A 16317-nucleotide genomic window follows, 5' to 3' on the forward strand; every position below is an offset into this window, starting at 1 on the left:
AACGGAGTTCCGGAAATAAAAGAAACAACGGGAAGCCATTTCCGGGTGCTTCGCCTGGCATTTCGTGCCTGGTTTTTGTCACCCTAGAAGACCCTCCCTCCCCTAAGGCTCCAAGGACACCCCTCTTTCAGCCCCCCCCCCCAGAAGCCCCTTCCCCTCGCCTAAAGGTCTCTCAGAAGCCCCCTCCCCTTGACTCCTGGTGGAACAGCTTGCCACCAGAAATTGTGGGTGCTGCAACAGTGGAGGCTTTTAAGAAGAGACTGGACAGACAGTTGTCTGAAATGATTCAGGATCTCCCGCTTGAGCAAAGGGGTTGGACTAGAAGACCTCCAAGGTCCCTTCTAGCTCTGTCCTGATTGATTGACATGCAGGAATGGTGGTTTTGTGGGAGCCACTAGGAACTGAGCAGCTCAAGAGTTGGGATCCAATGTACTATGGCAGCCAACAACGGACATAACGTTCAATGAAAGCGTCACTTTCTTAATCCCTGTTGAACGTCCTTCAGAGTTAGAAGATGGGCAGGATGGGAGAAAAGCACTTGGCGATTCCACCATCTCTCTGGAACAAAGAAACGGCTGGCTGGGGAACTCTGGGAGTTGAAGTCCACGCATTTTAAGGTGGCCATATTTGGAAAACACCGATTTAAAGGGAACGTTTCATGTGTTTCCCTTTAGCTACAAAATCCTCTCCTCCCTCCACAGAAAGGATTTTGAAAAATGATAATCTCTCTCAGGTGTACCAAAAAACGAGAAAAAAAAACAAAATATAAGCAAGCCTTCCATTGGCAATCCTCCCCCACCTGCAAAATAAACATGTAGTCCTCAACTTGCAAATGTTTGTTCAGTGACTGAAGTTACAATGGTGCTGAAAAAAGTGACTTATTACTATTTCTCACACTTACGAATGTTGCAGCGCCATGGTCATGTGATCAAAATTCGAACCAGCTCATCTTTATGCAGTGTCAAGCGATCCCCTAAGGCGACCTTGTGACAAGCAACTCCAGAAGTTCTGGGGGCTCCCAGAGTGGAGGTTTACCAGAAGATATTGGGCAGCCATTTCTCTGAAATGTTTCAGGATGTCCATCTTGAGCAGGGGGGTTGGGCTAGATGAGCTCCAAGGTCACTTCCATCTCTGTCATTCTATGATTCTTTTAAGAGTCTCCTGCTTGAGCAGAGGGAAGGGACTGGAAGACCCCCGAGGTCCCTTCCGACTCTGTCCTTGTACGATTAGTAAAGTCAGTGGGGAAGCCGGATTCACCGAACAATTCTATCTGAAGAGTTGTTACTCTTGAACTAGTAGTAACAACTAGTAGTAACAACTGCAGTTGTTCAGATAATAACTGAACATTTACTATCTGAACAACTGCAGGGATTCACTTAACAACTGTGGTAAAAGGGGTCGTACAATGGGTCAAAGCTTATATCCCTGTCTCTCTGGCGCAGTGGTTAAATGCAGCACTGCAGGCTACTTCAGCTGACTGTAGTTCGGTGGTTCAAATCTCACCGGCTCAGGGTTGACTCAGCCTTCCATCCTTCCGAGGTGGGTAAAATGAGGACCCGGATTGTTGTTGGGGGCGATATGCTGACTCTATAAACCGCTTAGAGATGGCTGAAAGCCCTATGAAGCGGAATATAAGTCTAACTGCTATTGCTATTGCTAAATATGGGCTCAGTTGTGGGCCAACTATACAATTAAAGTAAGAAAGGCTGGGCATCGCTGAAGATTCTGGGATCCTAGGGACAAATTGCTCCAAGGCTTTCCCCACAGCCCATCATCCCTGCTACCACAGCTCTGCACTTCCCACCGGTATTTTCAGGAAGCCCCTCCCCTCAATTATCAACGAAAGAAAGCCGAAGGTTTAAGCAGATGCTTACCAATAAATCAGGCTCCACTTTTATTATCAAAAAGAAGAGAAGGGGGAAGGGGAGGGGTCAAGGAAGCCAGAAGCTTGGAGAATATAGTTTGTGTCCATCAAGATTACGGTGCCGGAAGAGATGAAGGTTAGTTGAGCCAGAACCCCATTACTGGCTTGGAGGGAGGGACCCCGATCAGTGCTCCAGTGGGCAGAGAGGAAGGTATCTCTGCAGGACGTCCTTCCCCCTCTCCCAGATTAAGTTCTCTGTCCCGAAATACCAGGGCTAGTTTTTTGGGGGAGGGGGGTGCAGGAAACAGAGACAGCCCCTCACTCCCCCATGTGTGTCCGCAAGTGATACTTGAGCGACTGCTTATAGCGGAAGCACTTGGCGCACTCCGTACATGGGTATGGCCGCTCACCGGTGTGTGCCCGCTGGTGCTCAAGTAGATGATGCTTCTGGGTGAAATTCTTCCCGCACTCGGCACAGTGGTACGGCCGCTCGCCCGTGTGGATACGCTGGTGCTCGAGCAGATGGTGCTTGCGAATGAAACCCTTGCCGCACTCGCTGCAGGCGTGGGGCCGCTCGCGGGTGTGCACCCGGTAGTGGTTGGTCAGCTTCGACTTCTCGCTGAATGTCTTGTCGCACTGGCTGCACTTGTACGGACGCTCACCCGTATGAGTCCGCTGATGTCGCAGAAGGTGGGACGGCCGACTGAAGGCCTTCCCACACTGCGGGCAGATGAAGGACAGCTCGGTTTTGCCAGCATGCACCCGCTGGTGCATGGCCAGCGAGATCTGCAGCCGGAAGCTCTTCTGGCACTCGCCGCACGAGTACGGGCGCTCACCAACGTGCGTGATCTGGTGCTTGCTCAAGCTCGACTTGTGGCTGAAGCTGCTGTCACACTCGCTACACTTGTAGGGCTTGCCGGGCGGCGGGCGAGGCTGAGGCTGTTGCTTGAAGCTACGTTTGTTAGCGTAGTTCTGTCCGCGGCGGGGCGGAGGAGCCACCCCGCGCCGTGCCGTGTGCAGCCGCTGATGCAGGAGGTACTGCTGCTTGATGCGGAAGCTGAGGTTCGCAGGCGTGGCACTCGTAGGGCCCCTCCTTGAGGTGGTTACGCTGATGGATTATGTAGTTGATCCGCAGCATGAAGCTCTTGCCGCAGTCTGGACAGATGTAATGGCCGCTCGCAGCGTCCGGTTTCGCTGCTGCAGGGTGACCGGACGCGTTTCAACGCTATTGTCTCTCTCGCAGAGCGGGGCGCAGATCCAACGGTGGGTCGGGGTGGCTTGGTCACCCTCTGCTCCTCCCGCAGGAACCCCACATTGCAGGTCAGCGAGCAGGGCGGCTCGGCCCTGGACGAAAACAACCCCCGGGTCTCCAAACTGACGGGATCTCCTCCTCCTCCTCCTCTTCTCCTCCTTGTCCTCCTCTTCCTCCTCCTCCCTTTTTCCTCTTCTTCTTCCTCCTCCTCCTCTTCCTCCTCCATTTTGATTACGATCCCGTCATCTTGCAAAAAAGACAGAAAAGCAAAAGAAAATCAGTGGGTTCGCACACAGCATCGTGCGGCAACAAGAAAAACCATTTAAGGCTCAAAACCTCCTGCGACGGGCAGGAGGAAGAATCACGGCAGTTACCATCCTCAAAACACAGAAACTCTGTAAAACATTTCAGACTCATTCAGGATATTTAAGTACAGGTTGTCCTCCACTTACAACCAAAGCATGCTGGCTGGGTGATTCTTGGAACTGAAGTCCACCCCTTTTAAAGCACACTGGATAATTCTGGGAATTGAAGTCCGCCTCTCTTAAAAGACACTGGCTGTGGAATTCTGCGAATTGAAGTCCACCCCACTTAAAGCCGTGACCCGTCAAAACCGCGCTCGACTAAGCCGCGCCCGATTAAACCGCGCCGCTGACGTCATCAACAGGGCGACAACAGCCAGCGCAGAGAAAGAAGGGCGCTTTAAATAGCGCTTTGAAAGCAAGCCGATTCAACTTAAGGTAAGGGTTAGGTTTAGGGTTAGGTTAAGGGTTAGGGTTAGGGTTAGGGTTAGGTTAAGGGTTAGGGTTAGGGTTAAGTTAAGGGTTAGGATTAGGTTTAGGGTTAGGCTAAGGGTTAGGTTTAGGGTTAGGGTTAGGGTTAGGTTAAGTGTTAGGTTTAGGGTTAGGTTTAGGATTAGGTTTAGGGGGGTTAGGTTTAGGTTTAGGGGTTAATTTTAGGTTTAGTGTTTACAGCGTGCTTCTGTCTCCGTGCTGTTGTCGCCCTGTTGATGACGTCAGCTGCGCGGTTTCGTCGAGCGCGGTTTAGTCGAACGCGGTTTTGTGGTGGAACCCTTAAAGCATGCCAGCTGAGGAATCCTCTACTCACCCGTGCAGTTGCTGTGCTGCACAGTGACCCTCTTGATCTCGCCAAAGTTCACGTCGTACTCGCTTCCTTCCTCCAGGTTGTTGTTCCTGGCAAAGTTCCCCAACGGAGTGGCTGCGCTGTAGGGGCTGCCGCAGGGGGCTTCAGGGTCCAAGCCTTGGAAATCTCCCTCCGAACTCCCGGACATCTGATGTTGCTCCAGATCTCCAGGACATTCGTCGGAATGAGGCTCTTCCGTTTTGATCACCACCCTGATGCCAGCTGCGGGGAGGAAAGTGTCACAAAAGCTTTGATTGGTCCGGTACTGGTGGTCCTCGCGGCTTAACGACAGTTGGCTTAGCAACCATTCAAAATTACAACGGCCCTGAAAAAAAGCAACTTGGGGCCATTTTCACACTTACGACCGTTGTGTGGACGTGGTCACAATTCAGACGCTGTGCGAACTGACTCATCTTTACGATGGTGGCACTGTCGCGGGGTCGTGTGATCGACTTTTCCGACCGTCTGACAAGGAAGATCAACGGGGAAGCCGGATTTCCTTAACTACTCCAGTGATTCCCTTAACAATCCTGGGAGTCCTCCCGTCTTAAAGCCTAGCTGGCTGGGGGATTCTGGGTTGGAGTCTTCAAGTGAAATGAGATTAATCTCATTCTAGGCTAACCCCTGCCTGATCTAAAGATAATTTCATTTAATCTCCTTGCAAATCTCTTCCCAACAGAGGCGGGGACTCACCTGCTGTGGGGTCGGGAAGCCTTCCCTGTTCTTCTGAGTCCTGTTCGTCGGTCGCACGCTCGGTCTGCGACAAAACGCCTGGCTTGGAAATGGCATAATCTGCGGTGGGGACAGAGGGGGTCAGCCCTTAGATTTAGGGCCATGTGACCAGACTCGGGTTCAAAATGCACTGGGGGGGGGGGCGGTCAGATATGGGGAGGTTCAGAAGCAGGGAAGCATAAGGCATGCTTGAGAAACAACATGTGTGCCTCTGGCACTTAAAGCAGATGAAAGAGATGGAGAGGGAAGGAGAGGGAGGGAGGGAGGGAGGGAGGGAGGGAGGAAGAAAGAGAGAGAGAAAGAGAAAGAAAGAAGAAAGAAAGAAGGAAAGAAAGAAAGAAGGAAGAAGAAAGAAGAAAGAAAGAAAGAAAGAAAGAAAGAAAGAAAGAAAGAAAGAAAGAAAGAAAGAAAGAAAGAAAGAAAGAAAGAAAGAAGAAAGAAAGAAAAAGAAAAAAAGGGAGGGAAGAAAAGAAGGGAGGGAAGATGGAAGTAATGAATTAATGATGGAAGGAAGAAAAGAAAGAAGGAAGGAAGGAAAGAAGGAAGGGAGAAAGAAGAAAGAAGAAAAAGGAGAAAAGAAGGAAGAAACGAAGAGGGAGGGAGGGGGAGGGAGCCCCCTCCTCAAGCAGGAGACTGTTACAGAATTATGGTATGACAGAGTTATGGGACATTAGAGGTCATCTAGTGCAGCCCCCTGCTCAACCAGGAAACCCTAGACCATTTGAGACGGGTGGCTGTCCAGTCACTTCTTGAAAACCTCCAGTGATAAAGAACCCACAGCCTCTGGTGGCAAGCAGTTCCACTGGTTAATTGTCCTCACTCTTAGGGCATTTCTCCTTAATTCCAGGTTAATTGCAGCCCACCCACCAACCCACCCAAATGGAGCAGAGCTGTGGCCCCTTACCCAAAGAGACCAAGGACTGGTGGTTGCCCTTCATCAAATTCTTGTAGAGTTCCTTCTGCCATTCTTCCAGTTTCTCCCATTCCTTCTCGTTGAAGTAGACCGACATGTCGTCAAAGGTCACTGGCACCTGGAACCACAACACTCAGCATTAACACCTGTCAGAGAAAACTGAAACCTCTCCCCTCCCTTCCTTCCTTCCTTCCTTCCTTCCTCCCTTCCTCCCTTCCTCCCTTCCTCTCAGATCCAAGGCCAACCGAGCAAATATGGCTCATTCTCAATAAAAGAGAATAGTTAGCAGTTAGCAGTTAGCCTTCATAGGGCTTTCAGCCCTCTCTAAGCAATTTACAGAGTCAGCACATTGACCGCAACAATCTGGGACCTCATTTTATCCACCTCTGAAGACTGGAAGGCTGAGACAACCTTGAGCTGGTGAGATTAGAACCGCTGCAGATAACAGTCAGCTCAGGAACTCAGGGTTGAGATGACCGGCTGTGGTTTTGATTTGATTTGATTTATTGCATTTCTATTCCGCCCTATTCCCAGAGGGACTCAGGGAGGCTTGCAAACCAAGTAAGGCGGGGGTGGGGAATACAAACAGGAGGGGAAAAAACAACGGACAAACAACTGCAACAATTTAAAAACACTCCACAACCACACAATTCGAGCGGGGGAGGGGAACTCGTTCAGCACCAGGCCTGTCGGAACAACCAGGTTTTAAGGGCTTTGCAGAAAGCCTGAAGGGTGGTGAGGGTCCGAATCTCCACGGGGAGATCGCTCCAGAGGTTTTCTTGCAGACATTTCATGACTCAACTAGGGAACATCATCAGTGCTAGAAGGGCATGGGGTTTGTAGGAGGAAAATGGAGAAGAGGAGGAGGGACTGGAAGGTCCTTCGTGCTGAGCTGGATGGTTTCCTTGCAGACATCTCTTGACCCAACTAGGTAACATCATCAGTGCTAGATGGGAGGAGGCGGAGTTACATAATGAAACGTCTGCCAGAAAACTGCCGAGCACAGAGAGCACCAAGGATCCCACAGTCCTCCTCCTCCCTCCCTCCATCGCCTCCTCCTCCTCCCTTCTAGCCCTGATGACGTTACCCAATTGGGTCATGGAACGTCTGCAAGAAAACAACCCAGCTCTGAGAGCACCGAGGATCCCACAGTCCTCTTCTCCCTCCCTCCCTCCCATCCACCCACCCATCCTTTTTCTTCCTCCTCCTCCATTCCTTTCTAGCCCTGATGAAGTTACCTAGTTGGGTCATGAAATGGTTCCACCACAAAACCAGGGTAGACTAAAGCGCGTGTGACTAAAGCGCGGTGACAAAACCGCACGTCAAAACCGCGCGACAACAGCGCGCCGACAACAGCGCGCCGACAGAAGCGCGCTGTAACATAACCCTAAAAATAACTCTAAGCCTAACCCTAAACCTAACGCTAAACCTTACCTTAAGTTAAATCGTGCTTCTGTCGGCGCGCTGTTGTTGGCGCGCTGTTGTCGGCGCGCTTTTGACATCGCGGTTTTAGCGCCGCGGTGTTGTCGGCATGCTTTTGACGTTCGCGGTTATGTCGTGCCACGCATGAAATGCCTTCAAGAAAACCACCCAGCTCGCAGTGCACCAAAGAGACCATCCCCACCCCACCAGTTCAACCCTAAAGACTCTATGCTATTGGTGCCTGTTTAGCCTGGAGAAGCAAGGTGAAGAGGCAGCTCCCCTGGCTGAGGAATCCTGGGAGTCGAAGTCCTCACATCACACCGGGGTTGAGGAACACCGCTAAGAAATACAGACATTTCAACATATTGGACAACCGTACGAGCAACGGGACAGCTAACGTTTCCCGTTCATACATAAATGCTTGATGCCGGAAACACGTGGGCTTCGTGCTCCGTGTCGAAATTGGATCCCTCCCTCTTTCTTCCTTGCTGGCTGGCAAGGGATCCGGTGAGGTCATCCTATCTGATCACATTTCAAGCCCGAGTGCCGTTTCCGAACGAAGCTCACCGAGCCCAGCCGCCCCTGTCATGGGGACAGCCTTTCACCAGGGGCCACCTGGATTTTAAGAAGACCACCAGACCCAACCAGCCACACAGCCCGCCGTTGTGTCAAGGCTTTCCCGCAAACAACACTGTGTCCCTTGTTGCGAAATGCCAACAGTGTTGTCATTCTGACCTTCCGACCACGTTTTCCCAAAAATAAGCCCTGGAGAAGGGAGGTGGGCACAGCCAGCACAGGAGGCGGTGAGCATGTGCGGACCAATAGCGTTTGGCAGCAGCCGCAGCCCGCGCAACGCGAGTGAGCTCATCATCTGCCCATGCAGCGAGTGGAGGGAGAGGCACGGTGGGGGGAAGGCACATGATCTGGACCACACGGGCCACAGGAAAACCGAGTGTCGGTAGGCCGGAGCGGTGGGTGGCCACGAGAACCTCGTCTTTGTGCTTTTCGGGGCTCCCCTGCGGGACGACCGGATCACCTGCCTTCTGCCCCCCAGCTTCTGACTCAGGCCTATCAACTCTTACACGGTAACTTCTCGTTTCAAAGGTTGACAATCAGGGGGTTAATGGGCTGACAAGGGGGGCAAAAATGTAGACAAAAATTCAACAAACACGATCCGGCAGCTTTGCAATCATCAACCGTCTACAGCAGTGATCTGCAACCTTGGCAACTTTAAGACCTGTGGACTTCAACTCCCAGAGTTCCTCAGCCAGCTTTGCTTTGCTGGCTGAGGAACTCTGGGAGTTGAAGTCCACAGGTCTTAAAGTTGCCAAGGTTGGAGACCACTGGTCTACAGGACGTCCTCGACTTACAACAACGTGCTTTGTGACTGTTCGAAGTTACAACAGCGTCGAAACAAAGTGACCCATGACCATTTTTCCTGCTGACGACCCTTGCAAGGATCCCCACAGTCGTGTGGTCAAAATTTGGCTGCTTGGTGACCGACTCGTATTTATGACATCTGTGGTATCCCAGGGGTCACGTGGTCAAAATTTGGACACTTAGCGACCAACTTGTATTTATGATGATCGGTATTCCCCAGGGGTCATACCATCCCCTTTTGCAACCTTCCGACGAGCAAACTCGACGGGCAAGCTAGTTTTGCTTAACCACGGTTTCTCATTTAACCACTGCCTCACTTAGCGATGGAAATTCTGAGCCCAATTACGGTGATAGGTTGAGGACCACCCGTGTTATTATTTTCTCCGCTGCCTTGAAGACACACTGAGTGCTTCTCTGCGGGTGACTCCCGGAATGTCTTATCACACTTGGACCAATCAAAGGCAGGATGGGGTGTCAAACTGGCGCCCCATGGACCTGATGCCTCACGTGGAGGCCACACCCACCCCTGCTCCGTAAAGGGGGGGGAAACACGCTGTGACATGTCCCGTGACGGCAATGGGACACGGCAAGTTTGACACCTGTGTTCTAACTGGCTGGCTTCTAGGAATGGACACCCTGCGTCCATCTGGGGTTGTGATACGATGTGCAAGAAAACCACACAACAGACTCATCCAGAATTCCCCCAATCTTTCCAGGTTGGTGACATGAAGGGGGGGGGAGGGTGGATTATTTTGGGGGAGGGGGGATGGTCCAGTGCATTTGCATCTGCGCCCACACCCAGAGGCGCCCTGATGTTTGCAGAGACACTCATGTGAGTAGATCCATGAATACCCGCCAACAAAACTAATGCAAGAGAGGCCACCTGCGGGTGCAGAAGATGGTGCACCGCCTGCCTCCTCACACAGCCCAATGGCGATCAGCCGGCGGCCCTGAAGTGGGCCACAGATCACAGGTTGGGGACCCCTGCCTTATTCTGTACCCAGACCAGGCCAAGGGAATCGTAGTTTTGCAGAGCGCCTGGTTCCTAAACATTTTCTGATGGCTTCGCTCGTTTGTGCAACTTGATTCCTGGCAAGCGGCAGATCGGCTTCGGGATCAGGAGTGGCGCCAGGTTGCAGACTAGTGCAGGGACGATGACCAGCACAGGGTTACAGATCGGGGCAGGGGGTGAGGACCAGGACGGGGATATGAGGACCGGTGGGGAGCTGCGGACCTATGTAGTGCACAGAGCAGGAGTTGGAAACTCCCAATCTAAGTCAACATCTCATCCCACAGAACTCCCGGGACGAACATCGCCAGCCAAACCTACTTTCGGGGACTCTCCCTTGGAGCCCGGCGGGAAGCGCAGGATCCAGAAGTTGCGGTTCTTCAACAGGTTCTCCATGTTTTCCAGGCGGCGTTGCAGTAGGCCGTATTCCTGAATGAGGGTCCCCAACGCGGCCCACTTGCTCTCCAGCTGCCCGCCGATCTCCCCCGTCGTCTTCTCGCAATCTAGAACCTTCTTCTCCACCGTCCCGGTTCTGCCTTCCAGGTCCAGCAGGCGGGTGGTGTGCAAATCCACCTTCTTCTCCATGGCTTGGAAGGAGGCCACCAAGGTCAGGGCGATCTCGGCCGCTTGGTCCTCCCGGTCAAACATTGGGTCGGCTTCGATGGGCATCGGAGGGAGACGACGACGGGCAGGCGCTGCATCCCGTTGAGATGCCTGCTGGGGAGGATGGAGGGGACAAATTTAGGGTACCTCCGGTGCACCCCTGCTTATGATGCCATGTCTCCCGATGCTGCCTGGTACTTAGTCCTCAACTCACGATGGCTCATTTAGTGACCACTCAAAGTTACAACGGACCCCCCAAAAGGGACCCTTTTTTCACTTACAACCTGTCAAAATTATGACAGTGGGCAACTGGCTCATATTTACGACGGTCGTAGCGTCCCCTTTTTCAACCTTCCGATAAACAGGAAGCCGGATTCACTTAACAGCCATGTGACTCCCAGTTAAAACCACAATGATTTACTTAATGACCATGACAGGAAATGTCGCAAAAGGGGGCAAAATGCCCTTAACAAATATCTCGCATTTTTTGACTGCAGAAATTTTTGGGGTTCCATTGTGGTTGTAAGTCGAGGACTAGCGTTACATGGAAATAGGCACTTTCACCATTTTAACTTTATTTCTAAATTTATTTGCTGTTTGTTTCACTTCTGGCCGGTTCCCCAATTTCCCAGAAGATTATAAGTATAGGTAGTCCTAGACTCTCAACCATTCACACTTAGCGACCGTTTGAAGTTGCAGCGGTATTGAAAAACGACTGTCCCTGCATCCCCCACAGTCATGGGATCCAACATGCAGGCTCTAGTCAACTGACTCATATTTATGACAGTTGGAGGGTCCTGCGGGGGGGGGGGGGGGTCTCCTTTTGCGACCTTCCCAGCTGGCTTCGGGCCAGCCAAGTCAAGGATTCACTTAATGGTCACACGATTCACTTAACAACTGTGGCAGCTCTTAAGGTGTGTAGGGGGGGGGGGGAGTCATTTAAACAAGTGGGACTTGCTTAAGATCTGCTTCACATAACGACCAGCTGTGGTTGTAAGTCTAGGACATATGGTTTTATACGGAATCCTCTTTAGTTGAAAGTTTCTGTCCTTGGAAGAAGGAAGACTAAATAATTTTTAATTGTGTTGAGGAATCGGATCGCAGCTTAATAGGCAAAGGAAATAAATTTAAAACCTGCATTCCTTTTCTTTCCTTTTTCTTTCCTTCCTTTTTTCCTTCCTTCCATCATTAATTCATTACTTCCTTTCCCTTCCCTTTCTTGCTTCCTTCCTTCATTTACTTCCTTCTTCCGACTTCCTCTCGCCCCGTTCTATGACGCTTCTGGCCACAGTGGATAAGTGAATCCCTCCAGTCGTTTACGTGAGTAATAGCGTCGTTAAGTGAATCAGATTTTGGGTCGCAAGAGCTGATCACGTGAGCCCCCGGGATGTTAAGCGAATCAGGTTCCCCTCCCCCCCCCGACGACCCGGAAAGGGGATCACCGCGACCGTTGTAAATACGAGTCAGTTTCCAAGCATAGGACTTTTGAGGGCCCCCCCCCCCCCGATGGTTGTTAAACATGACACAAGCGGTCCTCAGGTGTCCCTTTTTTCCCCCCAAGGATGTTGTACCCGGGAAGGGTCCCTGAATGAACCAACACAGGCCCCAAAGAAATATATTATATTATAAATCAAACTTTTATAGCTTTTTGGCAGCATGTCATCCATCTGCAAGACAGGTGGCTGAATAAATTGGATAAATAAATATAAATGCATGCAACGTAACAAGGGGAGGAAACATATTTTTCCCTGGTTGAGCTGAAATTTAGCTTCCTTTTTTCCTTTCCATTCCTCCTCCCTTCCTTCTGTCATTACTTCCTTCTGCCCTCCCTTCCTCTTCCTACTCTTTTCCTTCCTTCCCTCCTCCCTTCTTTCCTCCCTTCCCTTTTTTTCCTTCCTTCCTTCATTTCCTACCTTCTACTCTCCCTTCCTTTTCCTTTCTCCCTTGCTTTTCATTCCTTTTTCCTTCCTTCCCTCTGTTTTCCCTTCCTTCGTTTCTTTCCTACCATTCTCCCTTCCTTTTTGCTTTCCATTTGCTTTCTTCTACCCTCCCTTCTCTTCTTTTTCCTTTCTCCCCTTCTTTCCTTATTCCTTCCTTCCCTCCCTTTCTACTTCCTTCCTTCCTTTCCTTCTACCCTCCCTTCCCTTTTTCCTTCCACCTTCCCTCCTTTCCCTTCCCACCTTCCTTCTGTCATTAATTAATTTAATACTTCCTTCTCCCCTCCCTTTCCCCTTCTCTTTTCTTCCCCTTCTTTCTTTTCCTGTTTTCCTTCCTTCCTTTTCATTTACTTCATTCTACCCTCGGTTCCTTTCCCTTTTCCTTTCCTCCTTCTTTCCTTTCCTTCCTCACCCCCTTCATACATTCATTACTTCCTCCTTCTCTCCCATCCCTTCCTCTCCCTTCCTCCTTGTTTTCATTCCTTCCTTTTCCTTCCATCCTCCTTCCCTAGATCCATTACTTCCTTCTTACCTCACTTCCCTTCCTCCTTTCTTTTGCTCCTCCCTCCCTCCCTCCCATCCTACGTTCATTAGCATCCTCTAACACCTGTGTAGGGCATTTGTCACCAAAATACTACAGGTAGTCCTCAAATTACAACCATTTCTTTTAGTGACTGTTTGGAGTCGCAACAGCCTGGAAAAGCTGTTCTTTGATGCTTGCCACCGTGGCAATGTCCCCTAGGGTCACGGGCTCAAAATCCAGACGCCCAGATTCAAATTTATGACACAGTCACGGTTTCACGACGTGATTCCCTCTCCCGAACCTTCTCATTCCCTTAACAACCGCCTGCCTAACGGTTCGATTAGCCACCCAGGCAAGGAAAGTCATAAACCGGGAGAAGCCCCTTTTAACAAACGTCTCACTGCGCAACATAAATTTTGGGGCTGGTAAACTCAAGGACAGAAAACAATACAGAACAGAATAGAGAATAGAGGCAGGGGGAGATTCGCGGGTTGGCTCAAGAGCTCCCCCTGCTCGCCCCGGAGATCAGGAATCCCGGGGACCCTCCGATCTCCCTCCTGAGCTTAGGGAGATGACGTGGGAAGGGAAGTTACTGGCAGACGTTTCGCCACCCGACTAGGGAATGTCATCGATGTTGTGAGAAAGGGAGAAATAGCAATAGCAATAGCAATAGCAGTAGACTTATATACCGCTTCATAGGGCTTTCAGGCCTCTCTAAGCGGTTTACAGAGAGTCAGCATATTGCCCCCAACAATCTGGGTCCTCATTTTACCCACCTCGGAAGGATGGAAGGCTGAGTCAACCCTGAGCCGGTGAGATTTGAACCGCTGACCTGCTGATCTAGCAGTAGCCTGCAGTGCTGCATTTAACCACTGCGCCACCTTGGCAGAAATGCCTTTTGGTCGGGTGATGTTCCCTAGTTGGGTCATGAAACGTCCCTTCCTCCTCCTGCTGCTTTTCTCCTCTTCCGATTCTCCTCCTCCTCCTGCTTTTTCCCTCCCCTCCCCTTCCTGCTCTTCCCTTTCTCCTTCTCCCCTTTTCCTCCTCCTCTTGGACTAGATGGTCTCTGGAGTTCCCCTTTAGGCTCCCCATTAGGGCTCAGCCCAAGGACAGTCAGCTTCCCAAAAGGCCATTTGGGGGTGGGGGTGGGGGGGTGGGGAGATGCCCCGTGGCCAAAGAGGAGAATAGAATAGAATAAAATAGAGAGAACGGAAAGAAAAAAAAAAAAGGAAGAGGAATAGAATAGCAAAGTTGGAAAGGACCATCCAGTCTCCAAGCCAGGCCCCAAGAAGGTCCAACCTGGGGGTGGGGCTGAAAGGGGCTGTCAAACCCAGAGGCTGGTATAGGGCCATTTCTAAGGGGGAGGGTGGGGTCTTTTTTAAGGGGGGTGGGGTCTTTAGCCAAAGCCGGCCTCTCGGGGCTGACCATCCAGCCAGGACTCAAGAAGGAGGGGGGGGGCAGGTAGCAGTCCAGCCTGGGGGTCCCAAGGGAGGGATCAAACCCAAGGACCCCCCCCCTATATTTAGAGGGGGGACCCTTAAGCCTAAGCCACCCTCTGGGGGTGGACGCCCCCTCCCCACAGCCTCCCTGCCTGGCCCCCCCAAACGGGCAGGGAAAAAGCAGCAGCCCAACTCGGGCCACTGCCCCAGCGGAGGGGGTGGCATCCCCAAGGGTGGGAACAGCCGCTCCTTCCCTTTCACCCCCGCCCGCAACTGCTCTTCCCGGTACACCCCCTCCGCCCCCCCCCCCGCGCGCGCTCTTAGCGCCGCTCTTCCCGGTCACCCCCGCCCCCCCCCTGCGCACGCTCTATACGCGCCTCCAGCGGCTCTTCCCGCTACCCCCCCCCCCGCTCCGTTGTCAGACGGGCCTTCGGGGGGGGGGGTGGAGGGCGAAAGGAGGGGGCGCCGTCAGGTTTATCCCTCCTCCCCACCACCAACCCCGGCGGTCCACCACCCCCCCTCACCTGGGCAGGCGCCCCCCCCTCCATGATCCTTTGTTGCCCCCCCCCCGCCCGTGACGGGGCGCAGCGCCGCACAACGAGGCTCAGCCGGGCGAGGAGGCGGGAGGGGGAGGAGAAAGCGCCGCGGGGTCCTTGCGACCGCCGGATAGCTTTCCCTGCCCGGCGGCGCCTGCGCAGAACGGGCTCCGCCGCTGCGTCAAAAACCGCCGGCGCTCTATAGAGTTCAGCCTGGTCTACGGTCCGCCGTACGTGCGGTTCCCTCGCGCGCTCAGACGTCACACGCATAAACACCCCCGCCCTTGCGAGGTTCAACTTATTTTTTTAACACAGTCCCCTTTTGTTTTTCCCCCCCCCCTCAATATTGATCTTGTGTTCCTCTCCAGGGAAGCCGGCCCGATTGGAGTCGGGCGGTCCGAGAAACGGAATCAATCCCTGTAAGGAAGGGATGGAGGGAGAGATGGAGATTGAAAGGGGATCAATACTTTATTTCAACGGAAGAGATGAGTTGGTCTCTCAAAAGAACTATAAATCATAGTATATATTTATAGTTTGCTAAGTAACTATGTATGACTAAGTCATTTAATGATAAATGAATAACAAGGATGAGGAAATAAAAATAAAATGAAATCAAGATAAAAATAAAACCATTGCAAACACTATCCAGATTTACTAACCATTCAAAAATATTAAAAAAACATTAATTTTAATACTAAAATAGTTTATATATGTATGTATCTATATGTATGTGTGTGTGTGTGTCTGTGTGTTGTATTTGGATTTCTGTCTGGATGATCTCTTGTGACGAGCCGATGGACAGAGAATGGAAGCAGTGAACTTCCTCCCATATTTGGGCATACCAGGGGTTGTGACTTTATATATATAGATATAGATATAGATATAGTTATTCAGGTTTTCTCCCGTGAAAAATTGGAGATGTCTTGGCGACGTTTCGACCAAGTCTCATTCGTCATCTTCAGGCTCGGTGCTTCCAGGAGCAATGTGAGATCTCAGATGTTTCTTCCTTTTAACTGCCAGTGGGTAAACGGCCACATAACATGAACAGGCGGGACGATACCTCCCACCTGCCAGCCATTTGGAAGCCTGCCCTTATTGATAAACGAGCCCCTAACATGATGAATGACACCAGGCCCACACTCACAAGAGCCACACAGGATGTCACCACCAAACATCCACAAAGAAAGCAGACAAAAACCCACACTGATGAGGAGGCACGGCCAAGGACCAGAAGCCAGACTGCAAATACACAATTAAACCCCTCCTATCCTTACATGAGACACAAACCCCCAACCAATCAGAACACACCTCCACCCAATCAGAACACAGCCAAGCTCCCACCCAGTCAGCTCAAACCCCAACTGACAGTTAAAAGGAAGAAACAGCTGAGATCTCACATTGCTCCTGGAAGCACGAAGCCTGAAGATGACGAATGAGACTTCGTCAAAACGTCACCAAGACATCTCCAATTTTACACGGGAGAGACCTACATACTAACACCCGTGAAAACCTCAGAAAACATATATATATATATTCATATTTTATGTATATACATATAGTATAT

At 51.3% G+C, this 16317-nt stretch overlaps 1 protein-coding gene across 1 annotated transcript; it reads right to left on the reverse strand.

Annotated features, from left to right (window-relative positions):
- Positions 1–1867: 1867 nt before the first annotated feature.
- Positions 1868–14919, reverse strand: LOC116520560 (zinc finger protein 777-like). Its single transcript, XM_032234810.1, is given in 9 exon segments — positions 1868–2926; positions 2928–3032; positions 3034–3270; positions 3304–3362; positions 4224–4481; positions 4953–5051; positions 5896–6022; positions 10037–10432; positions 14742–14919. Coding segments are annotated over 9 exon segments (2049 nt in total). The 5' UTR covers positions 14766–14919; the 3' UTR covers positions 1868–2182.
- Positions 14920–16317: the final 1398 nt, after the last annotated feature.

Source organism: Thamnophis elegans, chromosome Z (assembly GCF_009769535.1).
Source record: "Thamnophis elegans isolate rThaEle1 chromosome Z, rThaEle1.pri, whole genome shotgun sequence".
Classification (NCBI taxonomy): Eukaryota; Metazoa; Chordata; class Lepidosauria; order Squamata; family Colubridae; genus Thamnophis; species Thamnophis elegans.